Source organism: Oxyura jamaicensis, chromosome 2 (genome assembly GCF_011077185.1).
Source record: "Oxyura jamaicensis isolate SHBP4307 breed ruddy duck chromosome 2, BPBGC_Ojam_1.0, whole genome shotgun sequence".
NCBI classification, from domain to species: Eukaryota; Metazoa; Chordata; class Aves; order Anseriformes; family Anatidae; genus Oxyura; species Oxyura jamaicensis.
The window spans coordinates 17,098,901-17,111,667 of NC_048894.1; the positions used below are offsets into that span (position 1 = coordinate 17,098,901).

Sequence of the window (12,767 nt, forward strand, 5' to 3'; positions counted from 1 at the left end):
TGTTAGGGTACGACTGGATGCTCCATGCACTGGGGAAAACTACTGGAACTGCAAGGGACATCTGAGAGGGGAATGGTAATTAGATATAAAATGCAGAAACAACACAAGGACCCTGTTCTCATTTTAATAGATTATAGAAAAAGTTTCCTCCAGCCTCTTTGGGGAAAAGTTGATATTTTCTTTTTGGTGTAAAGTAAGGGCAGCTGTTATATGACTAGGAACATTTAAACTTGGAGAGTGTGGAAGGGCAAAAAATAAAATAGGACAAAGGTACACTTGAGGTTTTGCTTTCTAAACCTTTGGACTATTCTTGTTTATTTTTTGGTCTTTCATGACAGAAGACTAACAAAAATTGTTATTTTACTGACATTTTTGTTAACATTTTTGCAGACTCAATATAAGGAAAATATAGTTTTGTTTTTTGAAAGAAAACTTTTAAATTCACATCTAAAAGAGTGTTCTAAATATGTCTAGCTTATACATATTCAATAATAATCAAAAAAGTATCATACATTAAAAAATATAATAATGGCAAAGAATTGTGATAATACAATGTTACTTTACATAGACATTCATCATTTAGAATGGTGAATTCATCATTTTCATCAAGATTTTAATATGGTTAAAAATATGCAATGTGCCTTTAATATACAAATTTACCAAATAACTGTGTATGTATTAGTTTACCTACTTTCAGTTAAAAATACTGAAAACAAAGGTAAAAGATATTGAAAAGAACAAGTCAAACTGTTGACTGAAAGTAGTAAAGCTATAGAGCAACAGCAAAAGAAACCAGTGTGAGGTTTTCTAGGTCAACATAGAAGAATATGTTTAGTATAACCAGATGTTCTACCTTGTCTTTGCAATAATATGTTCTGAGATACTACAAAGGGTCCAGTTATGTTGAAAATTACACAATTCTTCAATGAGCATTAGTGGATGAGAAGATTCCTATAGCCAGCTCCCATGTTCTGCTCCATCATCTGCAGACTTTTTTTTCTCAACAATTTCATCTGCATTGGTTGCATCTCCTAAAACTACTACTAAACTTGATAGAGTGGTGTGAGGATCAAGCAGTTTCAGGAGAGGTATGTCCACCTTTCTTTCTTGAAAGACACGGTTCTGAATTGTCAAAGCTAACATAGAGTCTATGCCTAATGATGAAAGAAGTGTATTCATGGTTAGTTCATCTGGGGTCAATCCAGTGAGCTCACTCACCAGTGAGGTAACATAGTCTTCAGACTTGACTAAAGCAGTACCTTTGTCTTGAGTTTTCTCAGAGATTTCAGGCTTGCTCCTGAATTCTTCTGACATAAGTGACCTGAAGCGATTTTTGAGTGATAAAATCCGAGTAAAAACGTGATTAAACAAAGTCTGAAAATTGAATTTGACAACAGCTTGCTGTGGGTTATTTGTAAGTAAGCTCTTCCTGAGATACTCATGAATTTCATGCACTTGAAGGACATCTATGCCCTTGGATGCCAAAATGTTCTGAATCTGGTCTTGATTGAACAATATGCCAAGGTTTAAAGCACCCCAGTTAATGGACTGGCCTGAAAGCCCACAGTTCCTCCTGTAGAGGCAGAAGACATCCAGGAAAGAGTTTGCAGCTGCATAGTTTGCCTGCGTGGAATTTCCCAGAAAGGAAGTAACAGAGGAGTAGCACACAAAGTAGTCAAGCTCATGGCCTTTGGTAGCCCAGTGAAGATTTATGGTTCCTGCCACTTTTGGGCTGAGAACTTTCTGAAAGTCAGCCAACTTCAGAACTTCAAGACGGCCATCATGTAAAACCACAGCACTTTGAAAGACACCTTTGATTGGACGGCCTACAAATATTTTTGCAATGGACTGTAAAGCTTTCTCAACATCATTGGTTGAAGTAACATCACACTGCACAGACACTATTTTGCTCCCTTCATACTGCTGCTGCAAAGCCTTCATCTCTTCTTGCTTCTCATTACTTGGAGTTTTCCTGGAAAGTATTGCAATACACCCTCCTCCATTCTTGGCAATAAATTTCACAGTTTCAAAGCCAAGACCAGTGAGACCCCCTGCTACTACGTAAACAGCATTCTGCTTAAATATCTTCTTCTGGGGTTCATACACTGGTACCTCTGAAACCACACTGATGTCCTTCAGCCTTCTCAGTACAGCAAGTGGGACAGATTTGCATGTAAAATATGACATCACAGAGTGTTTACTTTCAAAGCTCTCATTTTGCTGAAAAACAGAAGCTGGCAGAGATTTAAACCGTTTCATGTCTATTGAACTGAGCCACGCATGCATAGTCTTTTGCAACTCCTTTAGAGATGCTTTCTGTAAAATGCTGCTAAGTGTGAGGACATGAAAGCTGATATTTTCATGATCAAATCCACTGACATTCTGAATACATTCAGACTGTTGATTGCCACATACTATCACCACATCTTTAAGAAAGTTCATGTGGGCCAAATCCTGCTGAGACAGTCTGTGTACTGGAGGAAGAACAACAAGGGCATTACATAAATTTATACACTGGAACTCATCGGGAGACGGCCTTGCAAGTACAACTTTCCAGCCCATCTCTTCTGCTGCTGCAGAAAGAACTTGGCACAGAACTGATGATGGCTCCTTAGAAATAATACCCAAAATTCTGCCATGTTTCCCCTTGGGTAACCTCTGATTTAAGATTTCCCATGCAATTATAAAGTATGACACACAAGGAACATTCTGAAAGCACGGAAATTTCTTTACATTGAAGCAAACTGTTCCTGGAATCTGAATTCTGGATGATGCAGCAGCTGGATAACATGAAACCACGTGATCTCCAACTTTAACTTTCTTCACATCAACACCTATTGCCGTTACCGTGCCACTGAAATCAAGAGCTAAAAGTCTGTGTTTGTCTATTGCTTGGGAATTCCAGTACAGTGTATTACCAAAGTTCCGACTAGAAACACTAATAGGAAAATAATCTTCTGAGTGGAGACATATTTTATCCACTTGAATTTCAATGCTCTGTTTTTCAAGCCGAGTAGCAGTGCTGGTGTATAACTCTGCAGACAAGTCTTTTGCTGTGTATGGATCAGCAGTATACAAAGTGAATGTTTCTGAATTATGGAGAGATCTTATGGGTTGGCTGTAATCTGCATCAACAAAAGGTGTGCGCCTGACTTCAGCCACATAAATTCTTCCTTGGCTGATATAAACTTCTGGGTATTCCTCACCTCTGTATTTGCTAAGAACGTCTGATAACGCAGAGATGTCCAGGGAGCTGGAAGAGCTGAGGTCAATAATCTGAAATGTAATTTCTGGAACTTCAACAACACAAGTTCTGGTCATGCCATAAAGTGCAAACGCACAGTTAATGTGGTCTACATTTCTTTCTGTTGTTCTGTAGCTGATAACTCTGATTGAACAGTGGGAATTTTTCTGTCTTAATGCCACAATAACTTGACGATAGGCTTCACAACACTTTGCCAATTGGTCTACCACTTTGACTGGGGACTCTTCATTTAACTTTCGAATTCCCCACAAGAACAGAATTTCATCATAATCCTTAACCTCTGCTTTCATTTTATTCTCTCTGTGGACTTCCAAGAGGGCTTCCCATTCTTCATACATAACATATCTGGAATCAGGATGCAAATATTTTTTGAGCTGTTCAGCTATCCCAAATTTGTCAGCAAACACTAGGACTCTGGGCATTGCACCCAGATGTCCAATCATCTGTGAAGGAGAGACTTCTGCCCACTTGTTTTCAAACATGAACTCGTTGTCTCTGGAAGATGCTTGCTTCATGAATGTGATGGCAACACGCTTGAGTTCAGCCAAAACAGAGCCATGTTTGTCCATGAAGCAACCACAGACCTCTAAGCAGTTCCCAATGGATTTACTTGTTCTCATATATATCATCATTTCTTCCTCCAGTGGTCGGAGCACTACCAGGCTGCCTATCCCTGATGGAAAGCCTGCTCTGGACTGGAATGTCTTTGAGGTCATGACCGCAGTCATCTGCAGAAAACAGTCTAGCAGCACTGGATGAATACAGTAGCTGTACATCTCTCTGACCGTCTCCTTGTTCACCTTTATGCTTGTTATAGCTTCCTTTAGTTCTTGGCAATAATGAACATCACTGAGCTGCCTGAATATGGAGCCATACTGAAAACCAACCTGAGAAAGTGCTTCATAAACATCCTCTGTGCTAATCACTGACCTGCATCTGTGGTAGACGTCCTGGAAGGAGATGCTGCTTTCTTCCACAACAGCATCAGACATTTTTGTAACTTGGCCTGAAGCATAAACTGCATTGGAAGAAGAGAGTATCTCAAAGGCTGTCACTACTTTTTGTGGCCTCAGCTTGATATTCAGGACTTGGGAATTCTGTGTGAGAACACACGGTGCTGAAAAGCTGATACTCAGCTGGCAAGTATTGAGAGGCACTTTAGGTATTGAGCTGCTCATCACACAGGCCAGACCAAGCTCTACATAAAAAGCACCAGGGACTAAAGGCACACCATTATTCTTATGCTCATATAAGTAGGATGTCGTGTCCTGAGAGAGCAGGCAGCCAAATTCTGTGCTGTCACTGTTCATGTCATAAATCAAAGGATGACTGGAGCTGACACTTCTTTGGTTTGCTTGTTGATGGATAGCTGGAGAGGTCGTGAATTTTTTACGATCAAATTGGTACCGTGGAATGGTCACTGGAACACTTTGATAGCCATTATAAACATGCTGCCAGTTGGGATTATATCCCAGTTCAAACAGATTTCCTACCAGGCTAAAAAGTGTCTGATACTCCACATCAGACTGCAAAGAAGAGAACACACGAGTGGCTTTCCCTAGAGTTTCTTTTATGCTTCGCTGCAATGCTCGGTGAGGACTTATTTCCACAAACACCACATTTTCCCTGTCTTTAGCTGCAGTTTCTATGGCTTGAGTGAAAGCAACAGGCTCACGAGTATGCCGGGCCCAGAATTTGCCCTGAATGAAGTCATTTGCAGAAGCAGCCATCCCAGTCAGCGTTGAAATTACTTCAATTTCACCCTTCTGTTTTTCTAAAGGCTGTAGGGTCTCTTCCAACTCCCCAAGTATCATATCCATGCTGGGGCTGTGGTAGGCAGCTGGGACATTTAAAACATGAAGAAAGATGTTTCTTTGGCTGAAAGTTTGAGCTAAATCTTTCTGGACCGCGTCCACAGCATCTGGATTTCCAGACAAGGTGCATGAAACTGGGCTGTTGAAAGCTGCAATGCACACCTTTCCTGAATAGGGATGCAGACATTCAGCTATCTCTTGAACAGGGATGTTTCCAACCACCAACATCCTACCACTGGGAGTCTTTGCCTGCAGCCTGCTCCGGTGATAAATCACTTTGACAGCATCTGCCAGGGAAAGGTACCCAGCAAAATGCGCTGCTGCAATTTCCCCCACTGAGTGGCCAACAGCAGCAACTGGCTTAATGCCCCAGTACTTCAGAAGGGAAGCTAAGGCAACCTGCAGGGTGAAAAGCATGGGCTGGGAGAGTTCTGGATTCAATAACTCCTTCGAGCTGCGACCTTTTGCTGGCAGGAGGCTGATGGGAGTGTGTTTCTGGAAGAGCGCTTCTATTTCCTTACACTTGTCTCTGAACAGGGGCTCTGAGCTCAGCATTGCCTCACTGAACTCCTTCAGCGTTACACCATTGCCACAGAACACAAACACCAGCTGTGGCTCCACCTTTGACATGGCAAATTCAGTGCTTCTTGCTGACATAACCTCTTGCTGCAAGTGTTGGAGAGAGTTTGTGACAAATGCTTTTCGGAACCTGTAGCTGGCATGGCTTCTTCTGCAGGCAGAGGTATAGGCCAGGCTTGGGAGAGTTATGGAGTTTCTTGTGCTCAGCTGGTCAGCTGTATCTGCGATTGTCATCTGAAGGGACTTACTAGATGCTGCAGACAGCAGTACTAACTCCAGTGGCCTCTTAAAGGCAGGAAGAGGGTCTGGCTGCTTAACCTGCCTGACTACAACATGGGCATTGGTTCCTCCAAATCCGAAGCAGTTGATGCCAGCTACCCTTCCATACTCACCGGAGTCTTTCCAGGGCTCAACAGTTGTGGGAATTGCAAGGTTTAACTTCTCTGTATCAATGCTGCTCATCTCCTTTGAGTAATGCAAAGATGGAACAATCTTTCCATGATGCATCATCAGAAGCACTTTAATTAACCCTGCTGCTCCAGCAGCTGATTCAGTGTGGCCAATATTTCCTTTCACTGAACCAATTTTCAGAATGGGAACTTGTGAAGATCTGTTTTTACAAATGATACTACCTAGGCTTGCAGCTTCAGTAGGGTCTCCAGCAGCAGTTCCTGTACCGTGTGCTTCAATATACTGCACAACGGAGGGATTGACATGAGTTTCATAAATGCTGCGCAGTAAGTTCTCTTGCTCTATTTGAGATGGTCTTGTGATTGGAGTTATAGATCTGCCATTCTGATTTACTGCACTGATATTTATAACACCCCAGATTTTGCTGAAGTCTTCCATTGCCTGTTTCACAGGGAGATAAAATTATCTTTAATAATCTCATGCTTTCCCTATATAGGAGAAAAAGAACCAAGAACAGACAGACAGTAATACTAACTTTTAAATTTGGGATGTCTTTCCCGTACTAGGGGAAGTGCATAAATGTTTGTTAATATTAATATTAAGCTTGAATTAGAAAAGCCTTTTTCTATAGTAATTATTGGAATTGGAAATACAAAATTCAAGTAAGCAACCAGTCTTCTTTTAGTCTGTTTCACAATCTTACCTTTTTCAGTGGTTTGAGGAAAACAACACCACAGCCTTCTCCCCTTCCATAGCCATCTGCCTTTTTAGAGAAGGGTTTACTTACTCCCTCTGGAGAGATCATTTTTGCTTTACTGAGAGATACAAAGGTGCAAGGTTCTATTATGCAGTTTACACCACCACAAACAGCTGCTTCACAATCTCCTGGAATAAAACAGAAACATAAGTCATGTTGAGAGGTCATATATATATGAGAGGTCATATATATAACATGTCATAAAGTCATGTTGAGAGATCCAAGATGATAGACAGAAACATTTTAATTGTCTATAGCTTAATAGATTGAAAAGGCAGTTATTATAGACAGGCTGTATTGATAATACTATCCATTATTTGAGATATTTTAATTTTCAGGACTGGAATCTGTCACTGAGGTACATCACTGAAAGATGAACCAATACAGTTCTCTAAAACTACATCAGGATATGGTTAAGAAAATAACACAATTCCTTACAGCAAAAGGTTTCCTTCTTCTACACGTATGGTGAATATTTCTGAGGCGCTAGAATCTTTAGTACTCTATCAGTGAAGATGAGTCTACAGAAAGTTTTATTAATTCACTGAAGCAATTCTAAAATAAAAAGTAACAATCCTAACTTCTTTGCTTACCATCTCTTCAGTCCCATTACCTGATTTAATTGCTCGCAAGGCATAGTGCAGAGCAAAAAGAAATGATGAACAAGCAGTGTCAATTGTCAGCGATGGTCCAGTCAGATTAAATGTGTAGGACACCCTGTTAGCAGCTATGCTCATTGCTGTTCCGGTACCAGCATAATGATTTATTTCACTCGGTGATTTGCTTTTTATGATTTCATAGTCTCGATTCATAAGACCTATGAAAATATCAAACATGTCACATTAACCTGAGAAAACAAAAGGGATGTACAGCTCTGATCTTGACATGCATGGAATGCAGGCGATCTTAAGTCCATAGGCACTTCAGTGCCTCAAGACACTAATATGGACACCTAACAGGAGATACGTTAATTAGATGATGAACTTCTAGAGTAACCTAATACTCCTTCTCCACCAAAAAATAACCAGTAGTGTCATAATACTCTAGCCTTAAGTTCTCCAATGCCAGAGATACATATAAAGTTTACAAAAGGGTGTTCCATTCTTTATGAGGTTAAAATGGACATTATTCACCATGAAATTTTCTTACCAACAAAAACACCTGTTTTGGTGCCACTGATGGCTTCTACGGGGACTCCTGCATCCTCCAGTGCCTTGTATGTGCATTCTACCAGTAACTTCTGTTGTGGATCCATGGATTCAGCTTCCATATTATTAATTCCAAATAGGTGGTTGTCAAATGTATTAAATCTGTTAAAAATACATAGACCAGAAAGTGGTATAATATGAATAAAATATGCATTTATTTCTAGACCCAAAGTATACATTTTTTGCAATGTCATGAAAAGCAAAGCCATAAATGATGTTGAAACCACAGATCCTATTTGTGAAATTCAGAAGGAAGAGATAATAGGCCAAAGATATTTTATTTCCTGCAACAAAATATGTATTTTTATCAACTATTCCACATTTCAGAGTTATAAGACCATGCCTCAGGATTTTTATTCACACTGTTGAATTATCCCACTGATACTAATAGGACTCCTTACTTAAAGAAAATCTGCAGAATGAGACTCCCTCTGCTGCAATGTCATCCCAGGCAACAAGTTTTAAATAGATATTGTCTTCTAAGTTATTTAAAGATAATGTGGACCAATGGCTTTACAGTTTAAAACCAATAGGTATAGAACCAGCTCAGATGCTTCCAAGAGATGCCCGTACCCCTCTAATAATAATAAATGTAAAATATTTTATTTATGTGTGTGTTTATCTTTAAGAAGTCTTTAAAAATAACCCCACACTTTCAAACAACCAAGCTCAGACTTAATCTTGTATCCCAAGATCACATTTGTATGGCCTTCTGTCTTTTCTTGACTTCAGAGGAAAATTAAATATCTAATAGGAGACAAATTACTTACGTAATTCTGGGTCTCACAACCTAAACCTGTTAAGTGTTAATCCCAGGAGCCAATAAGATTACTTCTGCACATGTCAACTTCTCATTGGAAAAAAAAAGGCATGAGGATTTTGGGGAAATGTGGATTTAAAACTAAAGACACTTATGTTGATCTGACTGTAGTTTGCTATTCTTAGCACTAGTAATAGCCCTCATACAGCTGTGCTCATACCTCTGATATAATTTCACATGAGACATCAGGGATGTAAAGGGATATATACTGCAGGTCACTCCTCCATGTCTTCTCTGTACACTAGGATATTTATACATACATAATCCACCAGTATGATGAAGGACTGACTCAGATAAAGAGGGTGAATAATGAAAATGTTTACTTTTGAATACATAACAGTATCAGTCCAGGTAAAAGCAGGATTTTTATTAAATTATGAATAGTCAGGTTTACAAACAAGTGTAACAAAGATCCCTTTCTTGACCATCTAGCAAACAGACTTTCTTCCTTTGTCTCTAAATTATCACAGCTTCATTTAAATTAGAGCCAGAAAAGTATTAGGTCCTAAGGTCTGGGAGACTGGCCAAACTTCAAGCTGAAGCTGGACAAGATTCACCAGTCCGTTCATATAGCTCAGAGCCCATACTATGCCACCTTCCTCCACAGTCCGTAAGTAGACATTACAATTCTCTGGCAGGCTGTAGCCTACCTCAGCTATGGTATATACCACATCATGCATAATGCACATGTACTTGTGCATACCCAAAATGCATACACACCTGTTGTGTGACAGGTGACATCAAGACATGCTGGGTATGAACATACAAGCTGGATTATGCAACCAAAGATCCTATGTGGCCTGTGAATAAATGTGCTCATAAATGTCATATAACAGGCATTCCTGCAATTTGATAACTCCAAGTTTGTTATGTGAGAAAACCTCTCATAAAAGAAAAAATGTTCCTAGGTCCAATTTGTAATGTCTCCCTGTGGCTTGTACTCTCTGAAAGGCTGGACACATTAGTCTAATTACAGAAAAAAATCTGTGCCACAGCACAGTAACAGACTTACTCATTGAGAAGAGCAGCACGTGTCGTACTTGATTTTCCTGGCTTGTTACTGTCTGGATCATACCACTCTTTGGTGTCAAACCTCTCTGGGGGTATTTCTACTGTGCAGTTTATGCCTTCCTCCAGGACTTTCCAAAAATTGTCAATTCCTTCACCTGTTGTACAAATATTTCAAAGAAGATTAAGTTATGTGCTCCCCTTCACCATGTATATGTAGAAATGTACACTCTGTTACATGGAACTTCTGTGTATATATCTAGTTTGCTGAAGCAGAATCACCACAGATAAAGAAATAATTATTCTTTAGTGACAGGAGGACGGAAAGGAATGACTGATCCTTTCACTGCATGCTTAAATGTAAAGTTACCCCACAAAACTCTTAATAATCTCAAGAAGTTTAAGATGTTTTTTCCAAGCAAGTAAAATATCTCTAGCAAGTTGGCCATCAAAGAATCAAAGTTAATGGAGTTTACTCTAGTTGGTAGATGGTCACCATCTGGTATTCGTCCGGGTTCAGTAATGGGGCTGGTTTTGATTAATATTTTTATCAGTCATCTGGATGAGGGGATCAAGTGCACTCCCAGTAAGTTTGTAGACAATAGTAAGTTATGTGGAGCTGATGATCTTCTTGAGGGTAGGAAGGCTTTGCAGTGGGATTTGGATAGGCTAGAATGATCAATGAGCTAACCACATGATAGTCAACAAGGCTAAGTGCCTGATCCTGCTCTTGGGTCATAACAGATCCACAAAGTGATATAGGCTTGGAAGGAGTGGTTGGAAAGCTGCCCAGTGGAAAAGGACCTGGGGATGCTGGTCAATATCTGTCTGAATATGAGCCAGCAGTGCCTACAGGTGGCCAAGAAGGCCAATAGCTTCATGAAAGGAGGTTTCGTCGAGGAAGGTGTTGATCGCTTTCCTCAGGTGACAAGTGATAGAACACAAAGAAACAGTCTCAAGTTGTTCCAGGGGAAGCTTAGATTAGGAGACTTTCTTCACAGAGATGTCAAACATTGGAATGGGCTGTCCAGGGAAGTGGTGGAGTCCCCATCCCTGGAGGCATTTAAGAGACATGTAGACATGACACTAAGGTACACTGTTTAGTGATGGGACTTGGTAGGTCATGTTGATAGTTGGATTTGATGATCATGAAGATCTTTTCTGACCTAAATGGTTCTATGATTCTGTGGCTGAGATCCAGAACTACAACTACAGGCACTGAGGCTATGTCTATGCTATCCTCTTAGCCCTGTAACCAGCTAACATGGCATCCACACTGTCTCCCACATTTATCCTCCTCCCAGCTTCCCCTTCCCTGTGGCATGCTGGTGCTAATCTGTATCGTGCCCAAGCACTGACCAGGGGAGCTCTGACATGGGCCAACACCAGGATGGAGACTATGATAACAGTAACAATGACTGTAGGACAGCAGTCTCACCTAAAGTTAGCCATCCATCATTAGTCCATCATCATAGACATAGCCAAGGACACTAGCTACACATGGTATAGTTTAAGGGTTCCCATCACTCAACTTCTTTTGAGGTAGGGTCATTAAAAAAGCTCTGAAAATGCGCAGCACAGGATCAAGACACATGTTGAACTTATTGCATGGAGGTGTAACTAAGAACAATATATCTGAAGAATGGCTCTTTACTGGGATTTCTGGACCAACAAATGGCTTGAATCAAACTAGTGTTTAATGTTGCAGTAAGAGACTGCTGCTACAGATTTTATAGGGTTTTACTGGAGTACTGACAGCTTCAATGCAGCAGAAGAACCTAGAAAGCTCTCACAGCTATCTAAACATCTCCAACCATCTAATCTCATAATGCAGAAACCTCAGATCACCCCTGAGACATCCAGTTTGTCTGCATGAGTTTCACATATATAGCTCAATGCCCTGCCCACAGCCAGAACTGCAGGTCTCACTCTCAGTGGACAAATTTGAACCAACTAATTCTCACCACAGTGTGACCTTTTAAAAAGATCCTACAAGTAGAAAAGCAATGAATTCTACAAAAGTAAGGGAGAAATATGTTCTTTTATGCCACCTCAACTTTAACAAGTGAATGTGCTTTTCAATTCATTCAGTATCCTGCTTTGTATTTACCCAAAACTTACCTCCAGGAAAGTTGCATGCTATTCCCACAATAGCAATTTCATCTCCAGTCTCCATCTCCATTCTCTGAGCTGCACAATACAGGTATAAATGTCATTCAGATCAATCAATTATACATTTCTCATTAGATAAATATTAGTTTTTATTTCCCACAAGCACATACACTTGTTCAAAGGAAGATTAATCTTGAGTGATCTACGGCTGGCTGTGGTGAGAAAGGACACACTCCAAAGGTGACCAGACCTGCAGGGTATGTTTCTTTCACATTATGGGAAAATCCCCAACTAATTCCCCAGATTCCCTTACTCACAGGCACTCCCTTTTTACTGTTTACTGTCTGCTGCGCCCATCACCAGACTCTGCTCTTGAGCCTTTTCTTTGATCAGCTGTGCTTCATACTTTGGGAACAGTAGGGAAATATGCATTGACAAAGGCACACTTTCAGCTCTATCATCTCCATCCTATTCAGAAAACAGAGTCCCCAAGCAGACTCTGCAATTTATTGGTTAAAATCAGACTAGCTAAACAGGCAACAGGTGTCTAAATCACCCTCCTCTGTGTTCAGAGGTTAATGCCCACAGACCATGCTCAAAGCCACCAACAGCTGTGAGATCTGTTTTGCCAATAATGAGCAGTCTCCAAGTAGCACCACTACAGACACACAATAACTTCCCTTTCATCTCATTTCTGACTTCAAAGAGAAAGCTTTTTGTTGTGAATAAATTCAAAATTAAAACATTATATTTTTCAGCAAATACAATGGCAAAAAAAAAAAAAAAAAAAAGA

At 40.2% G+C, this 12,767-nt stretch overlaps 1 protein-coding gene across 1 annotated transcript; it reads right to left on the reverse strand.

The window, feature by feature from the left end:
• Positions 1-484: 484 nt before the first annotated feature.
• On the reverse strand, positions 485-12,044 carry LOC118163266 (highly reducing polyketide synthase PKS6-like). The gene is made up of 6 exons (XM_035319779.1): positions 11,984-12,044; positions 9,867-10,020; positions 7,976-8,136; positions 7,440-7,643; positions 6,773-6,954; positions 485-6,510 (listed from the first exon to the last, which is right to left on the reverse strand). The coding sequence occupies exons 1-6, from the start codon at positions 12,042-12,044 to the stop codon at positions 952-954; spliced, it is 6,321 nt and encodes a 2,106-aa protein (XP_035175670.1). The 3' UTR covers positions 485-951.
• Positions 12,045-12,767: the final 723 nt, after the last annotated feature.